General features: G+C 43.5%; 1 protein-coding gene across 3 annotated transcripts in view; it reads left to right on the forward strand.

Annotated features, from left to right (window-relative positions):
• The window catches only part of LOC122539828 (thyroid hormone receptor alpha), a 378,543-nt gene extending 363,935 nt beyond the window's left edge, over positions 1 to 14,608 (forward strand). For all 3 annotated transcript variants that reach the window (XM_043674920.2, XM_043674921.2, XM_043674923.2), the window contains one exon: positions 1,599 to 14,608. In XM_043674920.2, the coding sequence (XP_043530855.1) occupies positions 1,599 to 1,849 (251 nt within the window). In that variant the 3' untranslated portion in view covers positions 1,850 to 14,608. The remainder of the gene's footprint in view (positions 1 to 1,598) is intronic.
• The last annotated feature ends 6,434 nt before the right edge of the window (positions 14,609 to 21,042 follow it).

The raw sequence follows: 21,042 nt of genomic DNA on the forward strand, positions 1-21,042 counted from the left end.
TGGTGGTGTATCCCGCTTTCTATTTATATGTTTGAGTTTCCTTGGGTGCACTGATTTCCCATTTTCGGGCCAGTTTTATCATATTGTGGCATATTTGCATCCAAGGAAATTCAAACATATAAATAGAAAGTGGGCTACACCACCAGTGCTTCATCCAGAGGCTCACTGAAGATGTTACCTAGTATGGTGACAAAATGTCTGAAAACGAACCTTCCAGTTCAGCGAGCAAACCTACATCCAGAACGTCAACCTGAGCTACAAATCTTCTCAAAACTCGCTTATCATAGAATCCCTACAGTGTGGAAATAGTCCTTCGGCCCAACATGTCCACACTGACTCTCCAAAGAGTATCCCACCCAAACCCATTCCCCTAACCTAATAATCTACATTTAACCCTGACTAATGCACCTAACCTACACATCCCGGAGCACCATGGGCAATTTAGCATGGCCAGTTCACCTAACCTACACGCCTTTCAATTGTTACTGAGCCACCATGTCACCCGATAAACAAGCCTCATAAATAACCATAAATGCTTTCATACACACAGCCTCGTGAAGAGAGAATTCACTTCAATAAACCGAGTTGAGACAGGGACAAAAGCAAAGAGCTAGATTTCAATATAGGAGGCAGTGCGGAGGAGTAAAATTGGAGAGGGGTGCCCTACTTTGAGGGTGGGGAACTCAGGTAAAACAACAAACAGACTGCAATCATATAGCACCTTTAAAAAGGAAAGGGTGTTGCAAGGCTTCACAGAAGCATGATCAGGCCAGAGGAAGTCCACTCAAACTTCTTTCTTTCTAACCTCAATGTTGAGGACAGTGGAGCAACAGTAAACCTCCACAGAATAGCAGATAAAACTGAGTGGGAAGAAAACAGGAGCTTGGCATTCATGAAAGATAAGACCAAGGAGACTTGACAAGGTGGGTGCTGAGAGGATGTTTCCCCCCTTATCGGTGGGAATAGAATTAGGAAACATAGTTTAAATATTAAGATGTAAATGAGGAAAACTTTCTCTCTCAGAGAGATGTAAATCTAAATTTTAATTTATTCAGGGGATTGGGGATCCACTGGCTGGGCCAGCATTTATTGCCCATCCCTAATTGCTCCTAAGAGGGTGGTGGTAAGCCATGTCCTTGAACTCCTGCAGTCAGTTTGGTGAAGATGCCCCCAACAAGCTGTGCAGGAGGGAGTTCCAGGATTTTGATCCTGCGACTCTGCATGAACAGTAATATGCATTTGTTTTTACCCAGAGGGTAGCGAAAGAGTCATTGAGTGTTTTTAAGGCAAAAATAGATAAGTTCTTGACTAACGGTTGTTCATTAACAATTGATCAATTAACAATTGTTAATCTTTATGTTAATTGACACTCTTAAGGGAGACAAAGATTATCTGGGCCAAGTGGAGTTGAGGCCAGCTATGATCTTACTGAATGGGGGAGCAGGCTTGATGGGCTGAATGGTCAACTCCCTGTCCATTTCTTACATTTGTACAACATCAAAGGTTGACATTGTTCCTGCCCCAGTTTCAAACAGACAAAAGTAATGAACAGTTTGGAAAACCCCTGATTGACAAGTGACTCTTGTTCTTGCTTCCAGATCGCACAGGACTGACTTGCATTGACAAAATAGAGAAATGCCAAGAGGCTTACCTCCTAGCGTTTGAACACTACATAAACTATCGCAAACACAACATTCCACACTTCTGGCCAAAGCTGCTGATGAAAGTCACAGACCTACGGATGATCGGGGCATGTCATGCCAGCCGCTTCCTTCACATGAAGGTTGAATGTCCCACAGAACTCTTCCCTCCATTATTCCTGGAGGTGTTCGAGGACCAGGAAGTGTAGGCCTGAGCGAAAACTGGCTGAAAAAACAGAACACACACACACACACACACACACACACATAATCACCGGCTAACTGCCTGGCGTCATGTCCATTGTGGATAATTTTGTCTATCTAAACTTGGCCGAATCTCAAAAGAACCATTCCATTAATGCGGGTACCAGGTGCAAATATTTTGCAAGTCATAGTAAAGTGTTCCTTGGTCCTTGTGCTCTTGTCTTGCAAAGGAAGGTCGTGCTGCCTAGCTGTGCGTTGCTGCTTTAACAGCTGATTATATAAAACAGCTAACTCCAAAACAAAATGGCCAACCATCCCATCTTCATTTTTTTTTTACACGCTCAACTTGGTGCAACCTTTTTCCAGTGGTTTATCATTCTGCAGTCAATGTTGTCCTGTCTTTGATCACTGCAGCTCTTGGAAAGCAGTGTTACTTTATGACTGGCAACATTTGTTTATTTACGATCAACAGTTCGAGAGAAAAAGAGAGAGAGATGGAAAGTCAAGGCATGAACTGCCCTACCTCAGCATCGCATGGGAGGATCAGCAGTGTGGGAATTCAAGAATGAAAGGGGATAGAAAATGGCGGAGAGGAATTTCAACGGGAGGCATCTGCTATGCCTAGCAACCGCAGTCAAGTCTGTTTGCCCGCACACCCAGCTGCAATCCACTGCCATTCTCATGGGAGGAGAAGGTGAAGTCTCCTTCCTTCTGAAGCATCTGAGATCCTCCTGATTCCTTCAGCACTGAGGCCTCCTTTGGCCAGGTGACCCCCCCCTCTTTGTGGCACAGACCTCAGTTACCCGCGGAGAGCGAAACCTGCCCGTCGTATGTTTTATTTTTCACAAGGAGCGCGGTCAGAAAGGGCCGCGCAGAAAAGGAGGGGGAGAAAAAGACCAAGAAGTGGCACCTGAGACTACCCAGGCTCACTGGCGACAGGGGATTCAGCTGCACAAAAAAAAACATGGGAGGAAAATTCAGAGAATTTTTATGCATGTGTTAGTACTAACACTTAAAAATGTGTTCATTGTGTTGGGGGTTGGGGCGATGAGGAGGGGGTGGTAGGGAGAGGGTTTTAACCCCTGCATTCTGAGCCTGAGTGGTTTCCTTGGTAGCCCCTTCAGTTAACCCTTTAGTGGCTATTCCACCCCCCCCCCCGTGATTTTTTTTAACCACATTTGCACTTAGCTCTTTCCCATTTCTCCCCTTCCTCAATAACTCAACCAGATAGCCTCAAAACATCTCCATATCTACCTTCTCTGACACTCTACAAAGGTTGTCTTTTGTTGACCGTGTGACGTTAAAGGGCAGTGAAACATCCTGTATTCCTCAGACAGGGGGAATCCACTGCCCCAGAAGCAAGAAAACCACAAACCAGCGATAAGCGACCTTTGACTCTGAAACACGTTTGCATTTACCAAACAACCTCATGTTTAGATGTTCGACCGTAATTTTCAAATCCCACAGAACTGAAGCTGAAAATCTATGTTCACGTTGTTGTATATGTTTTATGAATATCACTTTCGCAATATTCATAAAACATATTCCCTGCTTCTAAATTTCTCCAAAACAATACAGATTATTCCAAGGACACAGGCGGCCAGTTAATCAAATTCCAGATAATCAAATGCCAGGTAACACAGTTTAGCCGAGCATCAGGAACTTGCCATCTTGCCGAATAATCCAATATTTGGATAATCGAATGCCAGATAATCGAGGTTCCTCTGTATACGGCATGTTATACCCAACAGTTAAGGAGGGAAGTTTCTGGTTCTTTATTCACATGGTAAACTTTGTCAGGGTTTGGTGGAGACTCAGCATCTAGATGCCCTAATACAGTATTAACTGATACAACACAGTGGTGTTCCCACGCTACAGGCCACCAGTGCTTTGGGCAACTTTTCTTCTGTATGTTTGTGTCCATAGGATCTGTGCTTTACTGGCCTTTAGCCAGTTTTTAATCCCTCATCGCTCCAACTGAATGACTCGTTCTACCATTTCAGAAAGCAACTAAAGAATCAACTACACATTGCTGTGGTTCTGAGTCACATCTAGTTCAGATCAGGGACACAAGTCAGATTTCCTTCCCGAAACAACCTTCGTAAAACCAAATCTGTTTTGAACAACAATCAACGAGAGTTTTGTAGCTGCATCATGGCAGCACGGTGGCACAGTGGTTAGCACTGCTGCCTCACAGCGCCAGAGACCCAGGTTCAATTCCCGACTCAGGCGACTGACTGTGTGGAGTTTGCACGTTCTCCCTGTGTCTGCGTGGGTTTCCTCCGGGGCTCCGGTTTCCTCCCACAGTCCAAAGATGTGCAGGGCCAGGTGAATTGGCCATACTAAATTGCCTGTAGTGTTAGGTAAGGTGTAAATGTAGGGGTATGGGTGGGCTTCGCTTCGGCGGGTCGGTGTGGACTTGTTGGGCCGAAGGGCCTGTTTCCACACTGTAATGTAATGTAATCTAATCTAATCATTGGGACTAGCTTTTAACTCCAGATTGATTTTATTTAAAAGTTGAGTTGTTTGAATTGAATTTAAATTCCACCCAGCTACCAATCCCTAGAACATCATGGAGTACTAATCCAGTGCCACTCGCATAATCCCACCATCTCTCCCCCTCACATTAATGCTGCTTTTATCATGTTTGAATGTTGTGAGGGGTTTTGAAATGAGTTATTCGAGCACTGGCTCCACACCGCTGAGTTGAAACGCCAAACGTCTGTTCCCAATCAATCAGAACCTGGAAACCTTTGATGCATAAATCATTGATACACACCATGATGACAGTGAGCTGAGTCGGTTTGGGAACAGAAGCTGTTTCAGTTCTGTGTGGTCTGAGAATCAGAGCAACAAGTGATAGGCTTACCTCCTATTGATTGAAGTTTTCTGGTCAAGACAACTCAGGTACACATAGATCCCTCCTAGACTGGACCACCTCAACAGCAATCTTCTATAATAGTAGAAGTCAGGTTTTCTCAAATATCCACATACTACTTGAACACACAACATGAAATATTTAAACCAGGGACTTACTTTCATGATACACTTCATCACTACATGTAAAACCACACATTGCCAAAGAGCTCACATGCTCTGTCGGTATCCTTCAGGAATGCTGCTGCTAACTGATAACCGAATAAGGCCACTCAAGGGTTAACGGTGATATTTGGAAGTAAAGTGAAGGATCTACTCAGGTATATTCAAACTGAATACAATTGTTATAAGTATATATTATTGATAAATATTTCATTTGGAGCTGTAACGAGGTTTTGAACACAGAAACCATGTTTGTTTTTCCCATTATAATGTGAATATGCCCCTCGTATAAATGAGAAAGATTTGCATTTGTATAGCACCTTATCATATTGCTGAGCACTTCGCACAGTTCCTTGATGTAACTGCCTGCTGTTGTCTAAGCAAACCTAGATGCTGTGTTGCCCGTAGTAAGACCCCCGCAGAAAGCAGCAAGGTGAGACTGCTTCCTGTGGTATGAGGGAATATTGTTGGCCAGGGGCCATGAGCTGCAGAACGCCGTCTTATCAGATAGTACTGTGGGTTCTCAAGTGTCGATTCGAACAGGCAGACTGGGCTACGGTTCAGCATTTTAGTCAAACGCACCACTTTTGTCAATTAAGTGCCCTCAATACATGAGCTGAATGTTAGATTAAACTCCTGGCAGGAAATTCTGAACAGCAGTGTGGGTGTCCTGACACCGTGTGGACTGCAGCAGTTCAACAAGACTGGTCTTGACCACCTTCTCAAGGACATTTCAGGATAGGCACTTAATATTGGCCCAGCCAGTGATGCCCACATCCTGTGCAAACAAATTTGAACAAACTCATTCCCACAACCTAGAGACGGAACAATGCTCCATGATAATCACAATGGCATTTTGGAAGTGTTTGGTTTCAGTGAAAGTAATTTGACAACAAGTCCGATACAGCTAGCATTTTGCGTGAACTATTTGTACAGATTCATTTTAACCTTTGGGAGCTGATTTTTTTTTAATCTGTTAAAATATGCAGAAATGTTGCTGCACATAGAAAATCTATAAAGGAAATGACTTTAACTCCTGTAGTCATGATGATTCTAAACAGGCAATGGGAGGCTCCACAATATTTGTAGCATCTGTAAAATTAACTTTATATTTTAGTCCATTCAGTTAGACTTCATAAACTAGTATTCTCAGTACAAGGTTTTATTTGTTGGGAATTTGCGCTATTGCAGTGTAAGTGTGTTGCAAATAGTTAAAAATCACACAACACCAGGTTATAGTCCAACAGATTTATTTGGAAGCTCTAGCGTTTGGAGCAATGCTCCTTCATCAGGTGGTTGTTGGAGCAGCGCTCCGAAAGCTAGTGCTTTCAAATAAATCTGTTGGACTATAACCTGGTGTTGTGTGATTTTTAACTTTGTCCACCCCTGTCCAACATCCAAGTCGTGTTGTAAATAGTACATCGATAGCCTGTCTTGCAGATCATTTATAACCTGAAAGAAGAAAATCAGTTTTAAAATTTCAAACAGAGATCCCTTCACCTTAATCTCGGATCCAATGTAGAGACAAGCTGGCGGTTTTAATTTTTTATCAGTCTGACACTGACACATCTAGTTGGCATTTCCAGGAGTTTTTCCGGCTTTGATTTCCAAGATGATTTCATGATTTTTTTTCCGTGTTTGATTCTGGGTGGATTCAGTGCTTTTGGAATTTGCCTAAAAGTGACTTCCTGAATGACTCTTTCACTGCTCTTTCATAGGGGTGGCGTTGGCTTTTCTACGGGCTATCCTTTATAAAATTAAGTTGTTGTTGTTGCCCAGCTCCACTCCTTAAGCCCCTCATCCTTTAGGATCAGTTTCTCTTGGTGTTATCTACTTCCCCTCAAGGGCCTCATCTTGTTTTTGCTCGACTGATCCAATTTGCCAGGCCCCTTAAACAACAGCCACTAGAATTTTATGAGGGGGCCTAAAAACAGAGAAACACAGCCAAGGCACCTCAACTGAGGCATAATTTGGAATTAAACAGAAGCAACCCCCTGAGTTACCTGTTGAGACTTTCAAATCCTTACCCAACTCCTTTTTAAGTTGCATTGCAGTCTCAGCCCCAATACCCAGCTGTGGTGGTGACCCAGTAATACGATGTGATATATGATTTCTTCTAACTTTTCCCTTATCTCGTGAGTGCCCTGAATCCACACCTAAGACACCAAAAAACAGTCCTTTAATGCCTACCTTTTGAAATATAGAAAATAGGACCAGGAGTATACCCCACTCAGCCTTTCAAGTCTGGTCTGCCATTCAATATTATCGTCATTGATTATCCAACTAGGTGCCCTGTTCCTGCTTTCATCCTAACCTTATGATCCGTTTAGCCCTAAGATCCAGTTCTCATTCCATAACATTCAACACGTTGGCCTCAACTGCTTTCTATGGTAGAAATCCCACAGGTTCTCCACACTCTGGGTAAAGAAATGTCTCCTCATCTCAGTCCTATATGGCCTACCATGTATGCTTAAAGTGTGAGCCCAGTTCTAAGATTCCCCAGTCATCGGAAACATCCTTCTGTGTTGCCCTGCCTAGTCCTGTTAGAATTGCATAGGTTTCCATGAGATCACTCCTCATTCTTCTAAACTCCAGTCCTAATCTTTTCTGTATCCGGCCTGCGTGCCCAGGAATCACTCTGGTAAACCTTTGCTGCACTCCCTCCACAGCTAGAACATCCTTTCTCAGATAAGGAGAGCAAAACTACATGCAGTACTTTAGGTGTGGTTTATTCAGGGCTCTGTACAATTGCAGAAAAAGATCCCTGCTCGTGTATTTGAATCCTCTCCCTATGAAGGTCAACATACCATTTACCCTTTTCACTGCCTGCTTCCCCTGCATGCCTAATTTCATCAACATGGGTACAATATTCATCCAGGCCTCAATGAACCTCCCCCTTTCCCAATTTATTGCCATTCAGACTATAATCTGCCTTCCCGCTTTTGCTACCTGACATTTATTCACATTATATTTCATCTGCCATGTACTCCCCTGCCTTAGTCAGCTTGCCCAGATCAGATGGAAACATCTCCACAGCCTTCTCCCAGCTCACCCTCCCACTCAGTTTTGTATTTGCAATCTTGGAAACATTATATTTCATTCCCTCATCAATACACTGATGCATATTGTGAACGGCTGGGCTCCAAACATAGATCTCTGTGGTACCTCACTGGTCACTGTCTGCCTCAGATAATGACCCATTTCCTCCTATTCTTTGTTTCCTGTCAGCCATCCAGTTCTCTATCCACGTCAGTACTCAACTCCCCAAAATTTCACACATGAGTTTCACATGCTAATCTCTTATGAGGGACCTTATCAAACTCCTTGTCGTAGTCCAAGAAACCCCATCTACTGGTCCCTCCTTACCAATGTTACTGACCACATCTCCAAAAAATTTCCAATAGTTTGTTAAGCATGATGTTCCTTTCGTAACTCCATGCTGATTCTGTCCAATTCTGTCACTGCTTTACAAGCGCCCTGCAATTAAATCTTTTATAGTGGGTGCCAGCATCCTCCCCACCACCAGTGTCAGGATAACCAATCTATAATTCCCTGTTTACTTGCTACTTCCTTTTTTAAATAAGATCGTTCCAGAGCCCATAGAGTCTTGAAAGATGACCAGCAATGAATCCACTATTTCTGGACCCACTTTCTTAGTCCTCTGGAATGTGGATTATCAGGCCTGGGGATTTGTCAGACTTTAACCCCATCAGTTTCACCAACACCATTTCCCTACTAATACTTCCATTTCTCTTTGTCCCGAGACCATGTGATCTCCAACATCTTTTGTGAACCAAACTATGTGTTTAGTTGGTCTCTAATCTCTTTGTTCACCATTCTCACTTTCCCTGTTTCTGATTGTAAAGGACCTACATTTACCTTCACTAATCTTTTACTCCCCACATACCTATAGAAGCTTTTATAGTATGGATGTTCTAAGCAAGCTTGTTCTCATATTCTGCTTTCTCCCCTCTCAATCAATCCCTTTGTCCTCCTTTGCAGAAATCTTCAGGTCTGCTGGTCTTTTTGGTCAATTTGTATGCCCTTTCCTTGGATCTAACACTATCCCTAATTTCCTGTGTTAGCTATGGCCACCCTTCCCATTTTATTTGTGTTCCAATTGTTGTAGTTCCTTCATGAACCGTTGCAATGTTGGCCATTGCCTATTCATTGTCATCCCTTAAGTAGCACTTCCCAATTTAACAAAGACAGCCTTATACTTAACAGTTTCCTCTATTTAGATTCTGGCCTCACTCTCCATTTTAATGAAGAATTCTATCATATTATGGTCACTCTTCCTCAAGGGACTTTGCACTATAAGACTGACAATTATTCCTTTCTCATTATACAATACCCAGTCGAGGATTGCCTACCCTCTAGTTGGTTCTTCAAGGTATTTCATCTAAAGTCTTCAATAGTTCACCAGTTCAGCCTAATCAACCCTTAAATGCGGTCCTGTTCACACAGGGCATATTATTTGTATTAAACAAGGTAAAATGAAAGAAATGATATTCAAACACAACCCAACTATTTTGCAGGAGCAAAGCATGATGTATCGCATCACAGTCCATTATTTGTCAAAGCATGCACCTTTTCTTTCAAGAGCGGCACCAGAAAGTTGATAAGACACACCTTGATTTCAGAAACATGAGTCAGTTTCTTAAAAACTGAGCACACATCGACAATAAGGTTTATTGCTGATATAAATTTGGTCAATACCTACTGAAAAGTCCAAATGTTTCTTTTAAAATTAAATATTTCTGACTCGTCCCCATAATTTATGTTGGCTTATATATCATAGATAGAAGTTCACATTTTGTGGTAATTTTAATTTGCACTTTTGAAGAATTATCTGCCAATAACACTAACTACAATCAGATAACTACCACAGTTTGAAATGTCACCCTTTGTTAAAAGCAATCACAACATTGAATGTAGGAGCAGAGGTACACCTGGTGGTATCTGCTGCAGAGGAAGCATGTTTCTGATTGTGCTGTAAAGCTATTTTATTAAAATAATATTTTTACTTAAAAGGACATCATGTTGAGGTTGTACAGGATGTTGGTGAGGCCTCTTCTGGAATATCGTGTGCAATTCTGGTCACCCTGCTATAGGAAGGATATTACTAAATTGGAGCGGCACGGTGGCTCAGTGGTTAGCACTGCTGCCTCACAGCGCCAGGGACCCGGATTCAATTGCTGCCTTGGGCAACTGTCTGTGTGGAGTTTGCACATTCTCCCCGTGTCTGCGTGGGTTTCCACTGGGTGCTCCGGTTTCTTCCCACAGTCCAAAGATGCGCAGGTTAAGTGAATTGGCCGTGCTAAAGTGTCCATAGTGTTAGGTGTAAGGGAATGGGTCTGGGTGGGTTGCTCTTCAGAGGGTTGATGTGGACTTGTTGGGTCGAAGGGCCTGTTTCCACACTGTAGGGAATCTAATCAGCATATTGCCGGGAATGGTGGGTTTGAAATATAAAAATAGACTGGCAAGACTGGGACTTTTTTCACTGGAACATAGGAGTTTGAGGTTTGACCTTATTGAGGTTCATAAAACAATGAGGAGCATAGATAAGATGAATGACATGGGTCCTTTCCATAAGGTGGCGGAGTTCATAACCAGGGGGCATATTTTTAAGGTGAGAGGAGAAAGTTTTAACAAGGGCATGAGGGGTAACTTCTTTACCCAGAGGGTGGTTCATTTGTGGAATGAAATGCCAGAGGAAGTGGTGGATTCAGGTAGAATTGATTGGAATGGAAATTTATTGTCATGTGTACTTTTACATGAAAAATAGTGTTTTATAAGTCACCCCACCACAGCATTTATATCAATGACAGAAGTCATACATAATGATTTTAAAAAAGTACAATTAAGGCAAAGTTCATTACAGTTCAGTTAACTTCTGCTGGGCTCAGGGAAAGCTGATCAAGAAATAGCCTGAAGACATGACCGGGACGAGACTGTCATGGCCGGGCCACTGGATATTACGCCAGAAATCTCCGCTGAAGAAGACCGCCGTACCGGGCCAAGATCACCCACTGGAACACCTGGACGCCAAAGTCTAAGAAGACCTCCACACAGGGACGAGACCTCCATGTCAGGAGAAGCCTGCCGCACAGGGAGACTGACCTTCTCCTCCTTCAGGCGCTCAGGCCTAGCTGTGGATCTGGACCCTCAGCCTAGCCTGCGGGTCCAGGCCAGGAGAGTCAGTCCGGGACCGGTTCCTCACTTACCAGGAGGCCCTGGGCTGGATGGAGCCATGTCCGGCTTGTCCCGGTACTGTCACTGGACCCTGTAAGGAAAAGAAAATGAAGAATCAAAGAAAAAGAGTAACAACAAAAAGGAGAGAAAGAAAGCCACCAGAATCAGATAAGCCCCGGGCTCAGTATCCCCCAGCAACCCCCCTCTCCCATCCCCACTCTACCACCACCTTGAGAAAATGTTAGATGTTAAAAGAAATTGTTAGGAAGCTCATAGAAAATGTGGTACGTTTGGGACTTTCTTCCACAAACAGTAATAATATTGGATCTGTTGTTAATTTTAAATCTGAGAGAGATACATTTTTGGTTCAGCAAAGGCATTAAAGGACATGGTCCAAAGGCAGGTATAGGGACTTAGGCCACAGATCACTGAATGGTACAGTTACAACATTTAAAAGACATTTCGATGCATCATGAATAGGGAAGGTTTGGTGGGATATGGGCCGAGTGCAGGCAGGTTGGACTAGTTTAGTTTGGGAACATGGTTGGCGTGGACTGGTTAGATCGAAAGGTCTGTTTCCATATTGTGTCACTCAATGACTCCATTAATCCAGCAAACCATCTCATACACACTCCAGGGATCCCTCCTCCATGGTATGAATCCTGAGATCATAACTTTTGAGGTCCCACTTTTTAAGGTGCTTTCCAACTTCCTGAGGGGCAGTTCCTCCAACTGGTATCCAAAGTGGTATACCTGTTTTGTAGGAAATCCTTGCATTGGCTCCCTAATCTCCTTAATCTTCCTGGTGGTCATCATTCCCTCTCTGCCGATATCTGCCTCTCTGTATGTGCTATCCACGATGTTCTCAGCCTTACGGATGTTTCATAGTGTCACCAGCAGTTGCTGCAGCTCCGTAAATTCGGGTTCAAGGAGCTGCAGCTAGAGACACTTCCTGCACACATCCTGGTGCTGAGAACTGGGACTATATCCATCTTCCCACATAGGGCAGGAAGAGCACAACGTGGCTTCGGGCTCTCCTTCCATGACCTACCCACTTAAATAGAATTATTAGATTGTCCTTGAAGTTAAATAATATTAACTACTCCAGGACTGTCTTTCTCTGGAGCTCTGCAGTATTGCCTTCACAAACTGTAAACCCAAAATAAAGATCTTACAAGCTGTAAGTGAACATACTCATCTAATATGCCTCTTTGCGATACTCATTGCAGGTCACTCTTCCCAATCAGTGTTATAGTGATGACTATTTCCTGTAATTTTGGCAATACCTATTGGCTCATTCCTTAGCTTTCCCCCTTCATAATGAAAGCCTCCTAATTTGTCTGAGCTTTCTCATCACTGGAACTTCTAATTCCTGGTACCATTTTAGCCATGCTTTTTTTTTCTGTACTCTTTCCATAACTCCACGCTCTATATGGGGAGTCGATGACTTCACACAAAACCCTCTGTAACCTCACCAATCTCTTGTATATATTCAGTATCAATTGTGTTGTTTCAACGAATGGTGCATTTCTGCCATTAAAGATCTACACACCTGCAGCTTTTAAATGCTCTTCTGGCACTCTGTTACAAATATTGCGTATTTAGTTGGATCCTTTCTAAGAATTTCTAACATATAGAAAGCAGTCAAATTTATAGAGTTCGAGTGCTGTGTAAAAGCTAAGTCACACTGTAAAAGGATACATTCGCTAACAACATTAGGCCCAGTACATTTCCCCATTTATTGCTGCAAGCTTACACTATAGGCCCAGAAAACTCTTCTGGAACAAAACACAGAAATAGATTTGATTACCTACAGTGTGCAAACAGGCCCTTCAGCCCTACCAGTCCACAGTGACCCTCCGAAACGTAACCCACCCAAATCCATCTCCTTCTGACTAATGCACCTAACACTATGGGCAATTTTATATGGACAATTCACCTAACCTGCACATCTTTGGATCACGGGAGGAAACCGGAGCACACCCACGCAAACACAGGGAGAATGTGCAAACTCCACACAGACAGTCACCCAAGTCTGGGATTGAACCTGGGACCCTGTTGCTATGAGGCAGCAGTGCTAACCACCGTGCCACCCCCAAATAGGCAGACAATTGTGGACATGTCGAAAGCATTGGGGGTTTGGGGATGGAAAGAGTAGTTATAAGTTTCAAGAGACCTTTGGCAGCTGGTGGAATAAGCAGATACAGGGCAGATAGAATCCACCACAAAATGTGAACTGATGCCTTTATTTAGGAAGATTGAGAAGAGCCAGGATCTCCCAAATGATCCCATTTTAAAGGAGGTGCAAGAAGAGAATGGCCAGAGGGTCTTGATGCACCAATTCTCAAAAATGACAAAACAGGTTAACAAGACAGTTAGTAAAGCATGGGGAATTCTGGACATTATAAAGTGGAGGTGCATAGCGTGCACAAACCAGGAATTTATGGTAGATCTGTGTAAACCACTATTTCAGCCCCCTTGCTAGAGTGGCCATTCCACACCCAGATGAACATGAAGGTTTTGGAGATTTATTAGGTTGGCTCCAAGGTTGTGGGAATACATTTATGTGGATAAGGCAGCAACATTAATGGTTTTTGAAAGAACTGACAAGGGCTCAAGGACCCAGCTGCTCCACACTGTCGTATGATGCTGTAATTCACCCCCTCCTCCATCAAATATGCAAGCTCCTAATATCAATACAAAAGATAGACATTTGTGTTACTTGTAATATATGGCAAGGTAATATCTTTGTGGGAATCTGTTTTCTTTCCTCCAACTGTGCTAACCACATCTTTACAGATTCCAAATTCCTCACAAGCTGAAGAAACCAGCTTTCAGCAGTGCTGAAGATGGGGAGGAAATCAGAAAATACATTGAACAAGGGCAAGTTATTCATTGAGGCCAAGATTAATTTTATTTTACTTTCACTCCTTACTGCCCGAAACGTTGATTTTCCTCCTCCTCGGATGCTGCCTGACCTGCTGTGCTTTTCCTGCACCACTCTAACCTTGTCACTGCAGTGCTGTCTGCAGGTCACTCTTCCCAGTCTGCCTCAGCTTGTCTCGCCAGTGAATGAAAATTCATCCACCTCATACTGTCACCACTGGCATCTCTCAGTCCTCAATCTGCATGGGAGTGTCAGACTCTATCAGACACAGGCCATTCAGCCCATCGGATCTGCTCCACCATTCAGTGAGATCGTGGCTCATCTGTTAATCCTCAACACCACTTCCCCACCTTTTTCCCTTGATCCCCTTACTGATTAAAAAAGAATCTGTCTATCTCAGCCTTGAATTGACGTTGCCATCTCGCCTCAGCAACCTTCTGCAGTAAAGAATTCCACACATTCACTACTCTCTAAGAGAAGACATTTCTCCTCAGCTATGACTGAAACCCTTATTCTGATTTCCACAGAGCTAGGAAGCAGAATAATTGCAACAACATCTAGAACATTCTGCCATCTTTGAGCAGCAGTTGGAGCGAGAGATGCAATTTAGAATGCACTCCTTGTTAAACTCAATGTGGCCGGGGGGGGGGGGGGGGGGGGGGGGGCGGTAGTGGGAATTGGAGCAAAAGGAACATCCCGACTCCATCACAAGGCATTTGCCTGAGTTAAAGTAAATTGCCAAATCTATTGGCAGTGCTCATGGTTCTTTTGTAAAATTTGTGCCATCTAAACATGAAGGAGAGCCAAGCTGTTAATTGGACAGGTGCTACATTGGTTACAAAATTATGGTTGATGACTCAAAGCTTCATTGCAGCTCCTGAGTTAATGATCAGTCCTCATCCTCTACAATCTCAACTTAGTCTGTTTCTCTGTGTTTTCCAATTGTTTGTTACCAGCTGTCGAGATGCGAATTGTTAGGTGATGTTAACTATTGTAAATCTTTGCTTTAGCTCTGTCCGGATCAAACGTGTATCCTAAACGACCGTAATGTCCCTTTTTTGCAGCTTAGGTCTGAGACGGGGTAGACTTCCACGTTTCATTTCTTAGACAGTGTTTTGAATACCCTGGCGCTTAACATTGTTTGAGAATAAAGCTTCAGAAGCCTGAGCATTCTCGCTAATTAGCTTTAAGCTGTTTCACGAGCAAGGAGGTACTGCAAATAGCTGATATAGGAGAATGCAAACCAGCCTGTGGGATGAATTTTTCACCATCATTTAAATCGGTGAGCAAGCTGACCCAAGCATAAAGTGGGAGCTGATTGTGTCTACCTACTGCTTAATGAAAGCTAGCGAAAATTAGCCAATTCCTTCCATCCCTCATCTGAGTTCCTTTTTCCATCCACCATACGATCAGTTATTTCAATAGATCTGCTACCTTTAGCTGTGATTGGGAGTAGGACTCAGATTCTGAAAGGTAGGTCCTTCATTTGTGAGAATTCATTGGAAACGTTTTACCAGAACGTCCTCACACTATGACAGACGCAAGGAAGACCTGCATTTATTGATCACTTTTCACATCCAGCAGATGTCCCAAAATGCTTTACAACTATTGAAAAGCACTTTGAAAGTGTAGACACTGTTATAATGCAGGAAGCAAGCAGCCATTATGGACATAGCCAGCTCCCACAAACAACAATGTGACAACGACTTGGTAATCGTTACTTTTTGTAATGATATGAGATCCTTTGCATCCACCTGAACAGGCAGATGGTGGCTGAGTTTAAAATCTCCATCTAGGAGCTGCACTTCTGACAGTGCCACACCTTGCTGGAGAACTAGGCTTGATCTTTTGGACTCGAACCATAGAGTAGGAATTGAACCGAAAACTCATGCTCTCTTTAACACGAGAGTGCTACTAACTGTGCCGTGGCTCCCAGGGAGGGGAAAGTTACCTCAATTTTCCAGATTGGCTCCGCAGTTTATATTTCCACAGAGAGCCTGCAAAATGAAATTTAATGTTGGATTCAGAATTGGGTAGGTAGCAGTCCTAAATGTTTGTTCATCGTGCTATTTCCTGTCTGACCAAACTCTGGAGGATGCCTGAATGGATTCCAGTCTCAGTGGGAGCTTTGTAACTCTCAGTGAAGATATCTCAGAGTTTGGTTGGAAAGTTGGTTCTGACACAGGCTGGTATGAAGCTGCTATATCTGCTGCAGTTACAAGTTGAAAGGCTGAAGAAAAGAAGATTCTCCTCCAGCCACTTTGTAATTTCTCTTGCACTAACCGCGTGCCATGTTTATGTGTTGACCAATGGATCGAAGCACTTAGTTTGGTCAGACTCAGTGCAGTGATCTCCCCTGTATCCAGAATGCAGGGACTGGAGGGGAGGGTTTGCTGAATCTATCAGTTGCATTTTAAGTACTTGAGACGGCTGGAAGAGGTCAACTAGTCCCTGCCACAAGATGAATGTGCGATGTAAAAACGCACAGCCATTAATACCAATGTACCTGGCTGCAACGGGTGATTCTCTCCTTATTGATAAGGTCAACCTTGAACTAGTTTTCAAAAAGCATCTGACCCTTTCTTCCCTTCCAATGACAGTAAAGTCCCCATGATCCAGACATTAAGCACCTGGACTTCCCCTTTGGAATCCCGGATTTGCACGAGAATTCCAGACACTTGGGATTTAGCTCCTGGGGTCTTGACTTAACCCAATTCTTGTCAGGAGGTCAGAAGATCCATCACATTGCCCACAGTTTTCTCTTCTGTGTATGCCTGATACCAAGCTGATCGCAGGCTGTGAGAAACAAATACATTCAGATCACTGCTACCTGGCTGACGTGTTCCCCAATCTTCCCAAAGAAGAAAGATTCAAGGTCTCTCGTGCTGTTGTGGAAGAGGGTGAGCTACATATGTCTGGAAATCAAAAGCATTCATCAATAAAAATGACTGTGAAACCGGTAGATTGTTGTCAAATCCAACTCGCTGACCAACGAGATGGCAACCTGGTATCCTTAGCTACTCCGACCTCTGTTTAATTCCCATGCCAACCTGGTCGCCTTTTAGCTGCCTTGAAGAGAGTGGCTAAGCCAACGATATAATTGTGTGGAACCACTACAGAGAATCTGGCAACAGTTCAACAGGAGGGCCAGCATTACCTTCTAAAGGCAGACAGCATGACCCACGTTCCAGAGGAAGCTTTTCTATTGAGAAAGTTGGTATGAACCAGTCAATTCTGGTGTGTCAGAGCCTCAGTCAATAGCCTTCAGAATCTCTTATTGGTTTGTTATAGGCCAGTCCTCCACTCAGAAATTCACACCTTTCATCCGAATGTAGAGGTTTAAATACTTTCTTGTGGTGTAGGCACTAAAATTAATTTATTTATATTTTTGTAAAATGAGCTCTTACAAGTTCTCCCCTTTTCCATGCTAACAGTGGATGGTAGATAAGCTATAAATATTGACAGTTTCGTACAATGTGACCTACTAGTAAAGGTCAGTTTCAGTCTCATCTCAGGCAGTGGGTTATGACCAGCAAAGTGACTAGTGTGTCTGAGGTCTGTATTGACCACCAGCTGAGTCAACTAGTGTATCCCATTAACTGAGATCAGTGCAGCTACAGTTAAAAGGTCCAATGGTTTGCTCACCAATGCCTCTCCTGATTATGTCTCCATCAACGCTGGAAAGGCAAATCAATCCCTTAACCAGTAAAATATGATAGAGGCTGGGGGTATCCCAGCTGTGCCCTCACCAGCCTCACTTTTCCTGATTAGCAAACACAAGAGTGGGAAAGCCCCCAAGCAAAAAATGGAATCTCAGTCTTTTCTGACGTTTTCAACTCTGGTGGCAGAGTTGTGCCACTCTTTTGGAGTTGACACTAAGGGGCTTCTTCACTAAGGGAGCTGTAAGGGGGGGTGGGTAAGGGGTTGAAGGTGGGTGGGGGGGGGCAGTGGTCATAAAGGAACACTGGCAGATTTGTGTCTGTTATTCACTACTGGAGGCTAGGGCAATGTCAACAACACAGATATGGGAAGCACAATGGCAGAAAAAGATGGTTGGAGAAGGGTGGGTGGGGGTTGGGGTGTTGGGGGGGAAGGGGAAGAGAATCGCTTGCACTTTGTAGATTTGAAGGAAAGAATGTGACAAAGTTTTTGCCTTAAGTTGGGGGGGGGGCAAAATCAATGACCCCCCAAGACGTACACAGGAAGTGACCACATCAGTAGATGAGATGACATCACTTTCGAAGCTGGGTTTGCTTGAATGGTGAATAAATCATGACCAAAGAGAGAGAAATTAGATATATTTTTCTGAAAATAGTGTTTTGAGCTGAATGTTTTTTACTAGTGAGCACTAGGTTAGAACAGGAAGTGATGTCATGAAAATGGCCACTGTAGAAAGCACCTTGACTCCTCCACAAGCCAGTGGTGAATGAATGTACCAGAGTTTGATTAAACATGAAGAGCATTTAATTTGAAAAGAAAACTGTATTTTGATCTGATTATGTTATGAATCAAAATGATTACCTTGTCTCTCAACCCCTGTGGACTTTAAACTACATAACTAAAGGAGGGGATATGATAGTATATTTCTCAGTGAATCAGATCAGTAACATTTCATAATCTTGTTATCTTGTATTTTTGAAAAGGATTAACTGTGGGAGTGTTCGTTCTGAGAACGCTAACTGTGACAAGTCTGAGATGTCAAATGATTGGTCAGTGACGGAATAAATGGTGCACTTGGTTTACCCCCAACAGGAACTCCGTGACTTTTTATGGTAAATTGTTCCCATCAGAGATTTCATCTTTCTATCTGCCAAAATGGTTTTTCCACTCCTTCTGAGATCTTAGAACGGAGAATGCAATGAGGGGGACAGATATTTAGAAGGTTTTTTTCCCCTCCCTTTATGACTGCCATGAAAACTTTGAGTCATCTATGTGTCTCGGAGGATGTAGTTCATGTGCAAGGAAACATTGATCCTTTATTTTCCATACAGAGGTGGGAGGGCAATGTTTACTCCTCCTGTGGAGAGAGAGAGCAAGAGAGAGAGGCCTTTTAAGAATTCCTCCTCCAAGGACACTGTGGTGTGGATGTCTAGCTATGCATTTGTCCCCATTGTGAAAATAAGAGTGAACTTTGCTCCACTGAGGCCTCTCCCAGAGTTGATGCCATTACCCTGAAGGTATTCCACTTTGTCAGCTCTTTGGGGTTGAGTAGAAAGTGCCTCTCCTCTGCTTTGGACTTGATTTGCTGATCCCAGGGCCAAAAGGATGTTGTTGGATTAGAGTGCATCAGGTATTCCCTCCAGGAGGTCATGTGCAGCCAACACTGGGCCAACAGGATTCACTTCCTCAATGACTTAGAGGGAAAGGAAGCAAGGGTGGGATGTACATGACCTCCTAGTGTTACAATCTGCTCTGTTTCATGATACGCAACACTCCCGAGAGCACAGCGAAGATTAATGCAGTGCCAGAGAAAACTGACCCAAACCAGTTGTGAGCGTACTTTTGATTCTCCTTTTTTATTCGGTTGGGAGAGGTGAGAAAATTAAAGGAGCACTGGTCCCCAGTCTCCACGTGGAGTTAGTAAACAACTGATGCTATAGTTTAGGTAAAGCTTAATGTCGTCTCACTTTAATCTCGACAAGGATTCACAGAAAAAAAAGCACCTTGCGGCGGGGGGCAGGGGTCCGGAAGCCTCTGCTCTGTGTAAGCTGGCCCTCCCCATACCCAGGCCACTACAGTCGGGCTATCAGCCCAGCACAGCTCCACTCAAAGAGAACACACCACCTTGTTTCCATCATTTCGGAAGCTGGCTTGTGTGTCTGCCACCTAAGAGCCTAGGCCACGTGTTGCTTCTCCTGGCAAGCATTTTATTTTAGGAGCAGGGTCACCAAAGGCCTCAGGCTTCAACAGACCTCATCTATCACAGGAACTATTTCTTCTGGAGATGCTGTTGGATTTATACATGTGCTAATTGCTTATTGCAGGCCCTGTCCAATGAGTCGTTCTTCTATAACTATTGCTCATTAAAATGAGTTTGTGTCCTTTTCCCTTCACTGTGATGTAAATAAGGTAATGAAACTGCTGGGAGGGGAAGGCTGCTATGAGCAGGTTCCCACGATAAAGATTGTGTTGTATGTCAGATAGCTTTGGCTGGGAAACATCACTGAAGCTATTGACAATCACTGAGTGTGTGTAACATGCGATTAAATCTTTGTTTATGGCTAGGATTTTAAAGGAAGATATTTTTATGATTGTTGCTGATCTATTTTACGATATATATTTATGTAATAAACATGTGACAGAAACACTTCTTTTTACGTCTGTGGTCTCAATTCCTCACATGCATATAAAAATACAAATGAGTGGGAGTAGGCAAAAGTGAGGACTGCAGATGCTGGAAACCAGAGTTTAGATCAGTGTGCTGCTGGAAAAGCACAGCAGGTCAAGCAGCATCTGAGGAGCAGGAAAATCGACATTTCAGGCAAAAGCCCTTCATCAGGAATAGAGGCAGGAAGCCTCCAGGGTGGAGAGATAAATGAGAGGAGGGTAGGGCTGGGAAGAAGGTAGCAAAGAGTACAATAGGTGAATGGGGGTGGGGATGGAGATGATAGGTCAGAGGGGAGGGTGGAGCTGAGAGGTGGGAAGGGAGATTGACAGGTAGGACAGGTCATGAGGACAGTGCTGAGCTGGTTGGTGAAGGTTGGAACTGGGGTAAGGTGGGGAGTAGGCCATAGGGCCTTCTCTGTCTTTCAACAGGATCGGATTGTGGCCTCAGCTCCACTTTCCCAGCTGCCTGCAAGAACCTTTGGTCTTCTGGTCAGTGAAGAATTTGCCAACCTCCATCTTAAAAATAGTCAATGACCCCAGCTCCAGTGCTCTCTGGAGAACAGAATTCCAAAGACTCTCACTCTTCTGAGAGAAAGAAAGCAAATCCTCCTCATCTCTCTCTCAAATGGAAAACCTTTCTTTTTGATTTGGTTTGATTTTGATTTATTTATTTGTTGTCATGTGCATTCTGCATCAAAATCCCATGAAAAGTGTTGTATAGTGCCGCCACTCTCCAGCGCCATCTTACAA

This window comes from Chiloscyllium plagiosum, unplaced genomic scaffold (assembly GCF_037043375.1).
Source record: "Chiloscyllium plagiosum isolate Xiang-an unplaced genomic scaffold, Cpla_swu_hap1 HiC_scaffold_32, whole genome shotgun sequence".
NCBI lineage: Eukaryota > Metazoa > Chordata > Chondrichthyes > Orectolobiformes > Hemiscylliidae > Chiloscyllium > Chiloscyllium plagiosum.